At 36.5% G+C, this 15,694-nt stretch overlaps 1 protein-coding gene across 1 annotated transcript in view; it reads right to left on the reverse strand.

Moving 5' to 3' along the window:
* LOC132723413 (bridge-like lipid transfer protein family member 1) overlaps window positions 1–15,694 on the reverse strand; it is a gene marked incomplete at its 3' end in the record, with an annotated part of 110,582 nt that overhangs the window by 17,376 nt on the left and 77,512 nt on the right. The window contains 5 exon segments of the mRNA XM_060708128.1: window positions 452–658; window positions 9,729–9,822; window positions 10,346–10,524; window positions 10,988–11,078; window positions 12,806–12,991. Of these exon segments, the coding sequence (XP_060564111.1) occupies window positions 452–658; window positions 9,729–9,822; window positions 10,346–10,524; window positions 10,988–11,078; window positions 12,806–12,991 (757 nt within the window).

Consider the following 15,694-nt stretch of genomic DNA (forward strand, 5'->3'; position numbering starts at 1 on the left):
TAAATACTTTTCAAGATAATCAGCGGAAACCATGTGGTCTACCGACGGACAGACCGACGGACGGACCGACAGACAGACAGACAGACAGACAGACAGACCGACATTAGCAAAACAATATACCCCCTCTTCTTCGAAGGGGGGCATAATTAACACTTTTTTGGTGAAAAAGATAATTTTTCCAGAGATTCCTACGTAATTTAAAATATTGGCACAGCAGCACCTATGAGATTTACAATATTGGCATAGTCACCTATGTGATCAAAATTTTAAAAGCACTCATTTGTTTGCAACTGAATTTTTTAAAACCACATGAAAAAAACACTTATCTTTGAATCATCAGAAATATATTAAATTTAAATAAATACATGGTAAATCAAGTAGTGTAAAAGACATGTTTGCATAATAAATAATTTTTCCAAATCAAACATGTAGTGTTCAAGCTTATTCTTACCTAAGATTCTAGGTGATGTTTGAATGCCCATTTTTCTTTGACCACCACCATAGGGGTGAAAAATGTAGAGTGAGAAATCTGTGAGACATCCTGTAACACTGAGACCACCAGAGGATGTCATGGTACCGAGATCAGAGGTTGTACTCGCAGATCTTGCCTTACCCTCTTTTCCTCCACTTAAGTTACGTTCCCGCATTTTCTTCCCAACTGTAAAAAGAAAAATTACAACAAGGAACATCGCAATGCGATGCAACCAGGTTTTCAGCAAAATATTTCACAGAAGCTTTGTCATGAAGGGGCATTTGTTTTTAATTGAACTTTTAGGAGGAATTATGGCTTTTTTAATATTCCTCAAACAAAAATGATTGAGAAATTTTATGTTGTCTATTCACCTTTTTTTTCCCAAATGTTTTAGAAAGGTAAACAGTACTTTATTTTTGCTTAATTTTTGCATTTTTGCGTCTCTTGTCATTTTCTTTTGTCAACAATATTGGCGTGTGGTGTTTTGTGCGATATCAAGAAAAGTATGTTCACAATTTTAAAAAATACTTGAATGATGTCTTGGAAGAAACATGGGAATTTAGTGAGCGCCAGGGCACTTGATGACAAAGCTTCTGTGAAAGTTTGGTCAAAATCCATTGAGAGAAATGTAGGAGAAGTTGGGCACTGTAGAAATTGTTCACTATATATTCTGTATAAGGAAAAAATATACAAAGGGCCATAATTCGGTCAAATATTATCCAATCACAAAACCCCGACAATATGTGCCAGGCACTTGAAAACAAAGCTTCTAAGAAAGTTTGGTCAAAATCTGTTGAGAAATGTAGGAGGAGTTGAGCACAGAAGAAATTGTTCTCTATATATTCTGTATAAGGAAAAAAATATACAAAGGGCCATAATTCGGTCAAATATTATCCAATCACAAAACCCCGACAATATGTGCCAGGCACTTGATAACAAAGCTTCTAAGAAAGTTTGGTCAAAATCCGTTGAGAAATGTAGGAGGAGTTGCGCACAGAAGAAATTGTTCACTATATATTCTATATAAGGAAAAAAAAACAAAGGGCCATAATTAGGTCAAATATATACCAATTGCAAAACCCTGGCAATATGTGTCAGGGCACTTGATGACAAAGCTTCTGAGAAAGTTTGGTCAAAATCCGTTGAGAAATGTAGGAGGAGTTGCGCACAGAAGAAATTGTTCACTATATATTTTATATAAGGAAAAAAAACAAAGGGCCATAATTAGGTCAAATATTATCTAATCGCAAAACCCCGACAATATGCGCCAGGGCACTTGATGACAAAGCTTCTGTGAAAGTTTGGTCAAAATCCGTTGAGAAATGTAGGAGGAGTTGCGCACAGAAGAAATTGTTTACGCCCGCCCGTCCGCCCGCCGACATACCTCAATCTAATAACCAGTTTTTTCCTTCGGAAAACCTGGTTAAAAAAGAAATTATAGCAATCAATTCCAACCTTTTCATTATTCAGTTTAATCTATTTTACATATAAATGTACTAATAAGCCCTTAAAGGTGTACAAAGTCCTGATCCAAAACATTACCATTTGTTTCAATAAAGTAAACAAGAAGCGCCGCAATGCGACGAAAACCAGGTTTTCAACGACCAAGTTTTGATGTGACAGCAATCAATAGGTCAAAGTGCACTGAAGTTATTGAGTAGAAGCTGAAAATTCTATTGTAAGCAAATGACCTTGAACTTGCTCCCAGATATCTAAGTGGCAATCCAAAGCTGCCACTCAGCAAGTTTGGTGTCAAAAGGTCAAAGCAAACTCAAGTTATAACATGAAAACTAAATACATTAACCTTGATCACAGACACCTGGGTAGCAATCCCAAGCTGCCTCTTGATATAAGCTACCCATTCATCAAGTTTGGTGTCAATAGGCCAAAGCAAACTCAAGTTATTGAGCAGAAACTGAATTTCTATTTTTAGTAACAGTGACCTTGACCTTGATCACAGACACCTGGATAGCAATCCCAAGCTGCCTCTTGATATAAGCTATCCATACACCAAGTTTGGTGTCAATAGGCCAAAGTAAACTCAAGTTATTGAGCAGAAACTGAATTTCTATTTTAAGTAACGGTGACCTTGACCTTGATAACACACATCTGGGTAACAATCCCAAGCTGCCTCTTGGTATAAGCTATCCATACACCAAGTAAGGTGTCAATAGGCCAAAGCAAACTCAAGTTATTGAGCAGAAACTGAATTTCTATTTTTAGTAACAGTGACCTTGACCTTGATCACAGACACCTGGGAAGCAATCCCAAGCTGGCTCTTGAAGACACTTGGGTAGCAATCCAAAGCTGCCTCTTGATATAAGCTATCGATACACCAAGTTTGGTGTCAATAGGCCAAAGCAAAGTCAAGTTATTGAGCGGACACTGAATTTCTATTTTTAGTAACAGTGACCTTGACCTTGATCACAGACACCTGGGTAGCAATCCCAAGCTGCCTCTTGATATAAGCTACCTACACACCAAGTTTGGTGTCAATAGGTCAAAGCAAAGTCAAGTTATTGAGCGGAAACTGAATTTCTATTTTTAGTAACAGTGGCCTTGACCTTGATCACAAACACCTGGGTAGCAATCCCAAGCTGCCTCTTGATATAAGATACCTACACACCAAGTTTGGAGTCAATAGGCCAAAGCAAACTAAAGTTATTGAGTGAAAACCAAAAGTTGAAGCCCGAACCCGCCCGCCGACTTCGGCATTACAATAACCCGGTTTTCGTTGAAAACCTGGTTGAAAACTAAAAATGTGTCCATAGGACACAGGTGCCCCCACATTCCACTGTTTTGTCAATCTTATGACTCTAGGTCAAATATTTTTTGGACTACATGTGCCACAAGTTGTAAACTAAAACTCTTTTTCTGAGTAAAGGGTGAGAACTTAAAATATACTGAATAAATCCTCAATAAAAACCCAATGTGCATAAGTACACATGCTGACCAACATTCTTGTAAACTTTCAGGCCAACAGGCCAAATACTTTTTGAGCTATGCATGAACAAGTTGAAAATTGCAAATTTATACTACTGTAAGTTAAGGTCAATTACTCATACAAAACTGAAAATATCCACATGCAAAGTCCCAGGAGCATAACTTTAGTGATGTTGATCATTATTCCTGTAAAGCTGGTTGATTCTCAAACTCAGCACACAAGGGGCAAATAACACAACATAATGAACTGTTTTTACTAAGTCAAGGGCAATAACTCTACAAATACTGGATAAATCCACAAGCAAAACCTAAGGTGAACAACTACACATGCTGACCAACATTCCTGTAAAGTTTCATGACTCTAGGTTAAATACATTTTGAGCTACGCACCACAAAAATTGAAAATTGCAAATTTTCACTAAATCACTAACTCTGACAAAACATATAAATTCACAAGCAAAACCCCAGGTGCACAACTTCACATGCTGATCAACATTCCCCTTAAGTTTCATGACACTATGTCAAATACTTTTGAGCTACATGTGACACAAATTGAAAATTGCAAACTTTTACTAAATCAATGACAATAACTCTGCAAATACAACTACACATGCTGATGAACATTCCTGTGAAGTTTCAAGACCCTACATGTAGCTTAAATACTTTTTGACCTACATGCGACACAAGTTGAAAACTGCAAATTTTTGCTAAGTCAAGGGCAATTACTCTTACAAAACATAATGAATCCACAAGTGAAACTCCATGTGCACAACTTCACATGGTAAGCAACATTCCTGTAAGGTTTCATGACTGTAGTTCAAAACCTTTTTGAGTTACGTGCGACACAAGTTGAAAACGGCAAATTTTTACTGAGTCAAGGGCAATTACTCTAAAAATACTAAATAAATCCACATGAAAATACCCAGGTGCACAACTACACATGCTGATCAACATTCCTGTAAAGTTTCATGACTCTAGCTCAAATTCTTTTTGAGCTACATGCGACACAAAAGAGAACAGATGGAAGGAAGGACGGACAGAAAAGGATAAATCTAAATGCCCCCCCCCCCCCAAAGTGGGAACACAAAAATTCAATTTGGATAATAATGCCCCCACATTCCACTATTTTGAAAGTATACTGAGCAGCAGGACAGACAGACAAGTGCACATCTATATGGCCCCTGACCTCGCTAAAAACAGGATACAATTAATATGCATGGCATATGTCAGATACTGACAAATTATTTGACAAAAGATGAATTTTATGATCTTTCATCATAACCTTTGTCTGCTTCTTTTATTGGCATTAATTTCACATTAACACTGTAATGGTCAGTAGTGATTTTTTCACCTTTACTGGTAGAGGAAAACCTAAGGTGCCTGTTTGTGCTTATTTCAGACACGAACAAGTATCTGGGTAGAGCTACCTACCTTCCATAAGCTAGCTGGATAGCTTCCTTAAGTGGTACACCAAAACGGACACATCACTTTTTATCTTTTAGATAATCTAACAAGAGGGCCATGATGGCCCTAGAGGGCCATGATGGCCCTAGATCACTCACCTGACCCATCAAATTCATCCGAACAATTACCTAGACAAGCATTCTGACCAAGTTTCATGACAGGTGAGTCAAAAATGTGACCACTAGAGTGTAAACAAGGATTATCCATATTTGAGCAGTGTGACCTAGTTTTTTACCCAGGTGACCCATATTCGAACTTGACCTAGATATCATCAAAACAAACTTTCAGACCAATTTCCAGGATACTTGGATCAAAACAGCAGCCACTAGAGTGTTAACAAGATTTTTCTATTTTTAGCTCCAGTGACCTAGTTTTTCATGCGAGATGACCCATGTTCGAACTCATCCGAGCAATTACCTAGACAAGCATCCTGACCAAGTTTGATGATAATTGAGTCAAAATGTGACCACTACAGTGTTAACAAGGTTTTTCCATATTTGGGCAGTGTGACCTGGTTTTTCATCCGATATGACCCATGTTCGAACTTGACCTAGAAATCATTTGAACAAACTTTCAGACCAATTTCCAGGATATTTGGATCAAAACAGTAGCCACAAGATTGTTAATAAGATTTTTCTATTTTTAGCTCAGGTGACCAAGTTTTCCATACGAGATGATCCATGTTCAAACGCATCTGAGCAATTACCTAGACAAGCATCCTACCAAGTTTGATGATATTTGAGTCAAAAATGTGACCACTAGAATGTTAACAAGGTTTTTCCATATTTGGGCAGTGTGACCTAGTTTATGACCCAAGGTGACCCATATTCAGACTTGACCTAGAAATCATCAAAACAAACTTTCAGACCAATTTACAGGATATTTGGATCAAAACAGCAGCCACTAGTGTTAGCAAGATTTTTCTATTTTTAGCTCCTGTGACCTAGTTTTTCATTCGAGATGACCCATGTTCAAACGCATCTGAGCAATTACCGAGACAAGCATCCTGACCATGTTTGATGACACTTGAGTCAAAAATGTGACTGCTAGAGTGTTAACAAGGTTTTTATATTTTTAGCTCCTGTGACCTAGTTTTCCATCCGAAATGATCCATGTTCAAATTCATTCGAGCTTTCACCTAGACAAGCATTCTGATCAAGTTTGATGATGATTGAGTCAAAAATATGACCGCTTGAGTGTTAACAAGGTTTTTACTTAGTTTTTCATCCGAGATGACCCATCTTCGAACTCATCCAAGCTATCACCTAGACAAGCATCCTGACAAAGTTTGATTATGATTGAGGCAAAAATGTGAGCGCTAGAGTGTTAACAAGGTTTTTCTATTTTTAGCTCCTGTGACCTAGTTTTTCATCCGTGATGACCCATGTTCAAACTCATTCGAGCTATCAACTAGATAAACATTCTGACAAAGTTTGATTATGATTGAGGCAAAAATGTGACCGCTAGAGTGTTAACGAACAAGTGTGGACGGACGAAAGACATTCAACGATCCTAAAAGCTCACCCTGAGCAAGCTCAGATGAGCTAAAAATTAACCACAAATTTAAATGAATTGTAACACTGTCTCCTTTAGAATTGAAAGAAATGCAAGACATATCAAGATATTGTTCTTCAAATATTACTTCTGTTTGTAAAGCATATCATTTCTTTAAGACAAGAGGGCCATGATGGCCCTGGATCGCTCACCTGACACAACCGCATCCAAGCAATGTCTTAAACAAGCATCATGACCAAGTTTGATGCGACTGAGTCAAACATGTGACCTCTAGTGTGTTATAAAGATTTTTCCATATTTGGGCAATGTGACCTAATTTTTGACTGGACACGACCCATATTCAAACTTGACCTAGAAATCATCAAAACAACCTTCCTGACCAATTTCCAGGAAATTTGGATCAAAACAGCAGCCACTAGAGTGTTAAAAAGATTTTTCTATTTTTAGCTCCTGTGACCTAGTTTTTGACCAGACATGACCAATCTTAGCACTTGACCCAGAAAACATCAAAACAACATTCTTGACAAATTTCCTGAATATTTGAATAAAAACTGCAGCCACTAGAGTGTAAACAAGCTTTTTCTATTTTTAACTCCTGTGACCTAGTTTTTGACCTGAGATGGCCCATCTTCATACTTGACCTAGAAATCATCAAAACAACCTTCCTGACAAATTTCCAGAATATTTGAATCAATACTGCAGCCACTAGAGTGTTAACAAGCTTTTTCTATGTTTAGCTCCTGTGACCTAGTTTTTGACCGGAGATAACCCATCTTCGAACTTGACCTAGACATCATCAAAACAACCTTCCTGACAAATTTCAAGAATATTTGGATGAAAACTGCAGCCCCTAATGTGTTAACAAGCTTTTCTATTTTTTAGCTCCTGTGACCTAGTTTTTGACCGGAGATGACCCATCTTCGAACTTGACTTAGATATCATCAAAACAACCTTCTTGACAAATTTCCAGAACATTTAGATGAAAACTGCAGCCATTAGAGTGTTAACAAGCTTTTTCTATTTTTAGCTCCTGTGACCTAGTTTTTGACCTGAGATGACCCATCTTCGAACTTGACCTAGAAATCATCAAAACAACCTTTCTGACAAATTTCCAGAATGTTTGGATGAAAACTGCAACCATTAGAGTGTTAACAAGCTTTTTCTATTTTTAGCTCCTGTGACCTAGTTTTTGACCAGACATGACCCATCTTCGAACTTGACCTAGAAATCATTAAAACAACCTTCCTGACAAATTTCCAGAATATTTTAATCAAAACTGCAGCCACTAGAGTGTTAACAAGCTTTTTCTATTTTTAGCTCCTGTGACCTAGTTTTTGACCGGTGATAACCCATCTTCGAACTTGACCTGAAAATCATCAAAACAACCTTCCTGACAAGTTTCCAAAATATTTAGATGAAAACTGCAGCCACTAGAGTGTTAACAAGCTTTTTCTATTTTTTAGCACCTGTGACCTAGTTTTTGACCGGACATGACCCATCTTCCAACTTGACCTAGATATCATCAAAACAACCTTCCTGACAAATTTCCAGAATATTTGGATGAGAACTGCAGCCACTAGAGTGTTAACAAGCTTTTTCTATTTTTAGCTCCTGTGACCTAGTTTTTGACCGGACATTACCCATCTTCCAACTTGACCTAGATATCATCAAAAAACAACCTTCCTGACAAATTTCCAGAATATTTGGATGAAAAACTGCAGCCACTAGAGTGTTAACAAACTTTTTCTATTTTTAGCTCCTGTGACCTAGTTTTTGACCGGAGATGACCCATCTTCGAACTTGACCTAGATATTATCTAAGCAACCTTCCTGACAAATTTCCAGAATATTTGGATGAAAACTGCAGCCACTAGAGTGTTAACAAGCTTTTTCTATTTTTAGCTCCTGTGACCGAGTTTTTGACCAGACATGATCCATCTTTAAACTTGACCTAGATATTATCTAAACAACCTTCCTGACAAATTTCCAGAATATTTGGATGAAAACTGCAGCCTATAGAGTGTTAACAAGCTTTTTCTATTTTTAGCTCCTGTGACCTAGTTTTTGACCAGACATGACCCATCTTCGAACTTGACCTAGATAAAATCAAAACAACCTTCCTGACAAATTTCCAAAATATTTGGATGAAAATTGCAGCCACTAGAGTGTTAACAAGCTTTTTCTATTTTTAGCTCCTGTGACCTAGTTTTTGACCAGACATGATCCATCTTCAAACTTGACCTAGATATCATCTAAACAACCTTCCTGACAAATTTCCAGAATATTTGGATGAAAACTGCAGCCTATAGAGTGTTAACAAGCTTTTTCTATTTTTAGCTCCTGTGACCTAGTTTTTGACCGGAGATGACCCATCTTTGAACTTGACCTAGAAACCATCAAAACAACTTTCCTGACAAATTTCCAGAATTTGGATGAAAACTGCGGCCACTTGAGTGTTAACAAGCTTTTTCTATTTTTAGCTCCTGTGACCTAGTTTTTGACCGGAGATGACCCATCTTCGAACTTGACCTAGATATCATCAAAACAACCTTCCTGACAAAATTTCCAAAAATATTTGGATGAAAAACTGCAGCCACTAGAGTGTTAACAAGCTTTTTTCTATTTTTAGCTCCTGTGACCTAGTTTTTTGACCGGAGATGACCCATCTTCGAACTTGACCTAGATATAATCAAAACAACCTTCCTGACAAATTTCCAGAATATTTGGATGAAAACTGCAGCCTCTAGAGTGTTAACAAGCTTTTTCTATTTTTAGCTCCTGTGACCTAGTTTTTGACCGGAGATAACCCATCTTCGAACTCGATCTGTATTTCATTGAGACAAACATTCTGACAAAGTTTGATGATGATCCAATCAAAACTGTGACTGCTAGACTGTTAACAACCCAATTATTAGAGTGTTAACAAGCTTTTTCTATTTTTAGCTCGTGACCTAGTTTTTGACCAGAGATGACCCATCTTCGAACTTGACCTAGATATCATCAAAACAACCTTCCTGACAAATTTCCAGAATATTTGGATGAAAACTGCAGCCTCTAGAGTGTTAACAAGCTTTTTCTATTTTTAGCTCCTGTGACCTAGTTTTTGACCCGAGATAACCCATCTTCGAACTCGATCTGTATTTCATTGAGACAAACATTCTGACAAAGTTTGATGATGATCCAATCAAAACTGTGACTGCTAGACTGTTAACAACCCAATTGTTGACGACGAACGACGCACGACGCACGACGACGGACGCCGGACATAGCCCCATCACTATACCTCACCATGACCACTTCGTGGTCAGGTGAGCTAAAAAATTAGAGAAACTTACATTTAGCTTTAAGTGGTGGGGTTCCATCGTTTCCTGCACCACCTGTTTCTATGTCCAATCTCTTTGTAGAGAAAACAAACTCTAGTGATGGAACCTGGATCATATTAAATAAATAAGTAAGAAAAATACAATAATGTTTTGGACTTTTAATATTCTTACATTTGTCTTATATCAAGGTCACATGGCAATTTCTTAAAGACCTCAGATCATCTGTTAGCAGAATAATACAGAAAATAAAGAAAGCAAATAAAGTAAAACTGAGACAAACCAGTGGTATGCATTTCTAGCTAATACTGTATTTAACACAGTAACATCTTAATCACAAACAATATACATGTATATAGCAATATCAGCTCACAAATACCAAAAAAAAATCTAATCTTTAAAACCAAAAAGGCATGACATTTAGGATATTTTTTTTCATAAAGTAATATTGGTTGTCCATGAAAAATTCTTAAAATAAGATCTGTTAAGAAGGCTTCCTTTTGACTACAAAATTGAAATATGAATGTTCTGCATTGAACTGACTGATCTCTGCAATAGGTTAAAAAGAAACTAAATTTTGAATGTCATGTGAAGAGAATTTAAGTTTAACTTTACATATTTTCTGCACACACCTGAAGCAGGCATTCTACTCTGGACTCTGGCAGGCAGTTAAAACGTATAATCGATGGTTCAACACGCAGAAATACTATAACATCTACAGGAAATGACCCCATGAAGACCGGACCACCCAATGAGGTATATGAAGAATTCATATCTGTATTCATCAAGCTGTCAAGGGCTATCGGCGATTCTGTGAACAAATTAACATTTAACATCTTTAAAGTGTAGTAGAAATCAAACTTGAATCCATCTTAAAAATTTATTAAATGGTTTTTTTTTTACATTCTTTATGTTATTTCACATAATATTATACCATTTCTCTTTTACTTTTTCTGTTAGGATGGGAGAGTGCAGTCACCTTTGTTAATGTCACATAATTATGGTTTTATAAAAACAGTAATGTAAATGCTATGGGGTGTTTCATTGCTATTGTGAAACCACAGACACAAATTTAACTGAACTATAAAAACCTGAACAATTGTATGATAAAGTGCTGTACTTCAATGAACAATATCAAAAACACTTCCATATCTAAACATCTGTTTACAGCAAGTGAATCATAGTTAAGCATTTTAGTAGTAATGTTAATGAATATGTTTGAGTCATTTACTTAGAAAGTATGATCTGATAATATAGTTCCCTATAAGGCTTACCTTTTTTGCTGATTTGTGATGTTAAAGATATAGGTATAGGTTCTAAAGCCTGTTCTAAATAATCCAGTAAACACGGGCTGATAATCATCTCCTAGCAAAATAACATTATAACATCATTATAATAATATAACAATAACAACATCAATAAATAACATAACAATAACAACATCAATATAATAACATAACACAATAACAACATCAATAAATAACATAACAGTAACAACATCAATACAATAATATAATTATAGTAACATCAATAACACAACAATAGTAACATCATTATAATAACATCGATAAATCATAACAATATAATAATAACTTCACCATAATAAAATATTTATAATAACATAACAACATCATTACAATAACATCATATCAATAACATTATCATAATTATAATATTATTTGGCTACTCTATTGTTCTCTCTCTTCTTAGCCACATATAGGAAAATAGCCACATATAGGAAAATAGTCACATCAAAGCCTTACAGAGTTTTCCTCTAGCCACTTGAGTATCCAACAGTTACTGTAAACTCATACAAACAGAGTGACACAAAATAAAACTAGAAATGTGTCATCATGCCACCGATGCCCCCACATACAGCCAAAATTTCATATGGTGCATTAATTATTTTTTTCATTTTAAGTTCAAAGCCCTTAAAACTTTTCAATGTTAACACAAACCATTTTCATACAATGTTCAAGGCACTGAAATTATTCAGTCTTAACCTTTTAAAAATAGCATATTGCATATTTGTAGCCAAAATAATGGCTAAAAGTATGAGTGCTGAAACTGAAAGTTCAAAATTTTTCCAACGTTCAGGAAAGATAAGTTTGTCTAAAATCATTGAACCACGACCAAATTCAAACTTATAAACTGCTTATTCCTAAGATGTATCTATATTATTTTCAAAGTGAAAGGGACATAACTCTGCCAAAAAATCAGCAAACCATGACCAAATTCTAACTTGACCTGCCCATTCCTTTGACATATCCATATGTCAAATTTAAGTTGAATATGTAACACTGTTGGGTAGATAATGAACAGAAACTGTAAATTTCATATTATTTTCAAAGTGAAAGGGGCATTACTCTGCCAAAAATCATTGAACCATGACCAAATTCGAACTTGACCTGCGCATTCCTTTGACGCATCCATATGTCAAGTTTGAGTTGAATGTGTTGTACCTTTGGGGAGATAATGAACAGAAACTGAAATTTCATATTATTTTCAAGGTAAAAGGGGCATAACTCTGCCAAAAATCATCGAACCATGACCAAATTCGAACTTGACCTGTATTTTCTCATGACATATCCATATGTCAAATTTGAGTTGAATGTGTGCAACCGTTCTTAAGATAATGAACGGAAACTGATGATGACGGAAGGACGGAATGACGGAACAGGGTAACACTATATGCCCCGGCCATTACATGGCGGGGGCATAAAAAAACAGACAAATAAAAAAAACTGTGGAAGACTTACCTGAATAACTTAATGTAATTTTAAAAAATGTTCAAGGAGATGGCTCAAAGCCATATAACAGGCTGTTTCTACAGTACAATCTCAGCAGGCTTACATGAAGTGAGATTAAATTTATTGCATATTTTAGTTTGTGTAAGAAGTTATAAGCTTAGGGACACTTTTCGAATCCCAGCCTGGAACCAACTACTACTAAACAATAGTGTAACTTAGTTTCCTGCTCACGGAAACATTACTTGCCCCAACAAGGTTTCAACTCACACTGACTTAAATGTAATAGGGTATTTTTTGTATTCTTATGTTCAATTTATAGGAGATATTCTATAATAAACATACCTCAGGTAAAGATTGTAAAGAAAACCAGGCATACAAGTTCGCCTTCTTGACCCCTTGCCGTAACCTGTATGTACTTCCTACTGAGTCATCAAGCTTACTGGAGTTGTCTAGCACATCGGGACCTAGCTCTGCTGATAACGTGCTTGCCGGAGAGCTCCAATGATCTGTCTTGGAGTTATAGTGCACCTGTTAATGAGATGAGACAATATGTAACAATAACATAAAATGTCCAACATGGTTCAAAGAACAAGAGGGGCATGATGGCCCTTACATGGCTCACCTGATTATTAAGGTTCTAAATGACAAGGAACAACAAGAATTTGTAACAGAGTTACCAACGTCCCCCGCCTCGGGAAGTTTTATATGAAGCATAAAATTGTGCTATTTCAAAAATTTGAGGTATGGATCTCAGGACATTCAGTCCAAAATTATGATCTATTTATTGCTAGATCTGCAAAAAAATCAACAATAAATTTGTTAAAAAAATAAAATGAAACACAGAATTTAAAAATCATGTTAAGCTTTGACCTCTAAGTGTGACCTTGACCTTGGTGGTAGGGGAGCAGGTGTTGTGCATGACATAACATCTTATTATTGAGACTATCTGTGCCAAGTATTTTCAAAATCCCTTGAACTATGAAGAAGTTAAGGATTGGACACAAAATGTACCCTATAACAGACTATGTAAATCTTTGACCTCTAAGTGTGACCTTGACCTTGGAGGTAGGAACACAGATGTTACGCATGACATATCATTTAATCATTGTGACTATTTGTGCCAAGTATTTTCAAAATCCCTTAATCTATGAAGAAGTAATGGATGGGACACAAAATATACCAAATAACAGACTCTGTTAACCTTTGACCTCTAAGTGTGACCTTGACCTTGGAGGTAGGGGTGCAGGTGTTGTACTAGACATATCGTCTTATTATTGTGACTATTTGTGCAACGTTATTTCAAAATCCCTTGAACTATGAAGAAGTTCTAGATCCGACACAAAATATACCCATTAACAGACTATGTTAATATTTTACCTCTTAGTGTGACCTTGACCTTGGAGGTAGGGATGCAGGTGTTGCGCATGACACATCCTCTTATTATAGTGACAATTTGTGCTAAGTTAATTTTCAAAATCCTCTGATCTATGAAAAAGTTATGGACCGGACACAAAATATACCCTGTAACAGACTATGTAAGTATATGACCTCCAAGTGTGACCTTGACCTTGGAGGTAGGTGACCGGTTTTTGCACATGACACATCGTCTTATTATTGTGAACAATTATGGCAAGTATTTACAAAATTCCTTCATAGATAAGAAAGTTATGGACCGGACACGACATATACCCTCAAATAGACAATGTTGACCTTGAATGAGCAAGTGCGACCTTGACCCTGGAGGTAGGGGTCTGGTTGTTGCGCATGACACATCGTCTTATTATAACAAACATTTGTGCCAAGTTATTTCAAATTCCTTTGATAAATGACAAAGTTATGGACCAGACACGAAATATACCCTGTAACAGACTATGTTAATATTTGACCTCCAAGTATGACCTTGACCTTGAAGGTAGGTGACTGGTTTTTGCGCATGACACATCGTCTGATTATTGTGAACAATTATGGCAAGTATTTACAAAATCCCTTCATAGATAAGAAAGTTATGGACCGGACACGACATATACCCACAAATAGACAATGTTGACCTTGAATGAGCAAGTGCGACCTTGACCCTGGAGGTAGGGGTCTTGTTGTTGCGCATGACACATCGTCTTATTATAATAAACATTTGTGCCAAGTTATTTAAAATTCCTTTCATAAATGACAAAGTTATGGACCGGACACGAAAGTGTGATGGAAAGACAGACAGACTGAGGGACGCCAACATTTTGGCTTTAGGGGCTATTTTCTTTGTTATTTTCTTTGTTTTCTTAAGGGCTACTAGCCCCTAAACCCTTTGATCACGGAATGAACCTATTGTTCTCTTTAATGTTCTCTTTACTGTTATATAGCCCCTAAACCCAAAATATTTGCTCGGACAGATGGACGTCCAGACGGACGTACGGAGCCTATTTCTATATCCCCCTTTTTTCTTCGAAAAGGCGGGGGACAATTATTGCTGTTAGCTGTGAATGAAAAGCTGATATAATGTCATAATCTTAAACTGATATCATAACATTCATATCTGCACCAATGTAAACAAGGTTTTTCCATATTTGGGCTGTGTCACCTAGTTTTTGACCTCAGATGACCTATATTCAAACTTGAACTAGAAATCATCTGAGCAACCTTTCTGACCAATTACTTGAATATTTGGAATAAAACAGTAGCCTCTAGAGTGTTTACAAGCTTTTTCCATTTTTTTACTACAAGACCTAGTTTCTGACCCATGGTGACCTATAGTCCATCTTGAGCTAGAAATCATCAAAAACAACCTTTCTGACCAATATTCAGGATATTTGGATCATATCCAGGATAATTGGACCAAAAACAGTGAACACTAGAGTGTTAACAAAATTTTTCTATTTTGCTCCTGTGATACAGTTCTCATCCAAGATGCCCCATGCTCGAACTTGTCTAAGCAATTACTAAGACAACATACCGACCATGTTTGGTGACAATCGAGGCAAAAAAGTTGACCTATAGAGTGATAACAAACTTAATGTGGATGTACAACAGATGTCTGATAACGATAATTCAAAGATCTTAAAAGCTCACCCAGAGCCAGCTCAGATGAGCTCAAAAGGGCTACTAAACAGCCAGTTTTACTATTCCCAGTGATCGTTAAGTAAAACTGCACAACAAGGAATAATTCCATGAACCTTAACCAAGTGTTATGTCAACACAAACATGAGGGTGAAAAGTTTAGCTCAACTATTCTTGCACTAA

This window comes from Ruditapes philippinarum, unplaced genomic scaffold (assembly GCF_026571515.1).
Source record: "Ruditapes philippinarum isolate M1 unplaced genomic scaffold, ASM2657151v2 ctg7022_1_1_1_1, whole genome shotgun sequence".
In the NCBI taxonomy this organism is placed as follows: Eukaryota; Metazoa; Mollusca; class Bivalvia; order Venerida; family Veneridae; genus Ruditapes; species Ruditapes philippinarum.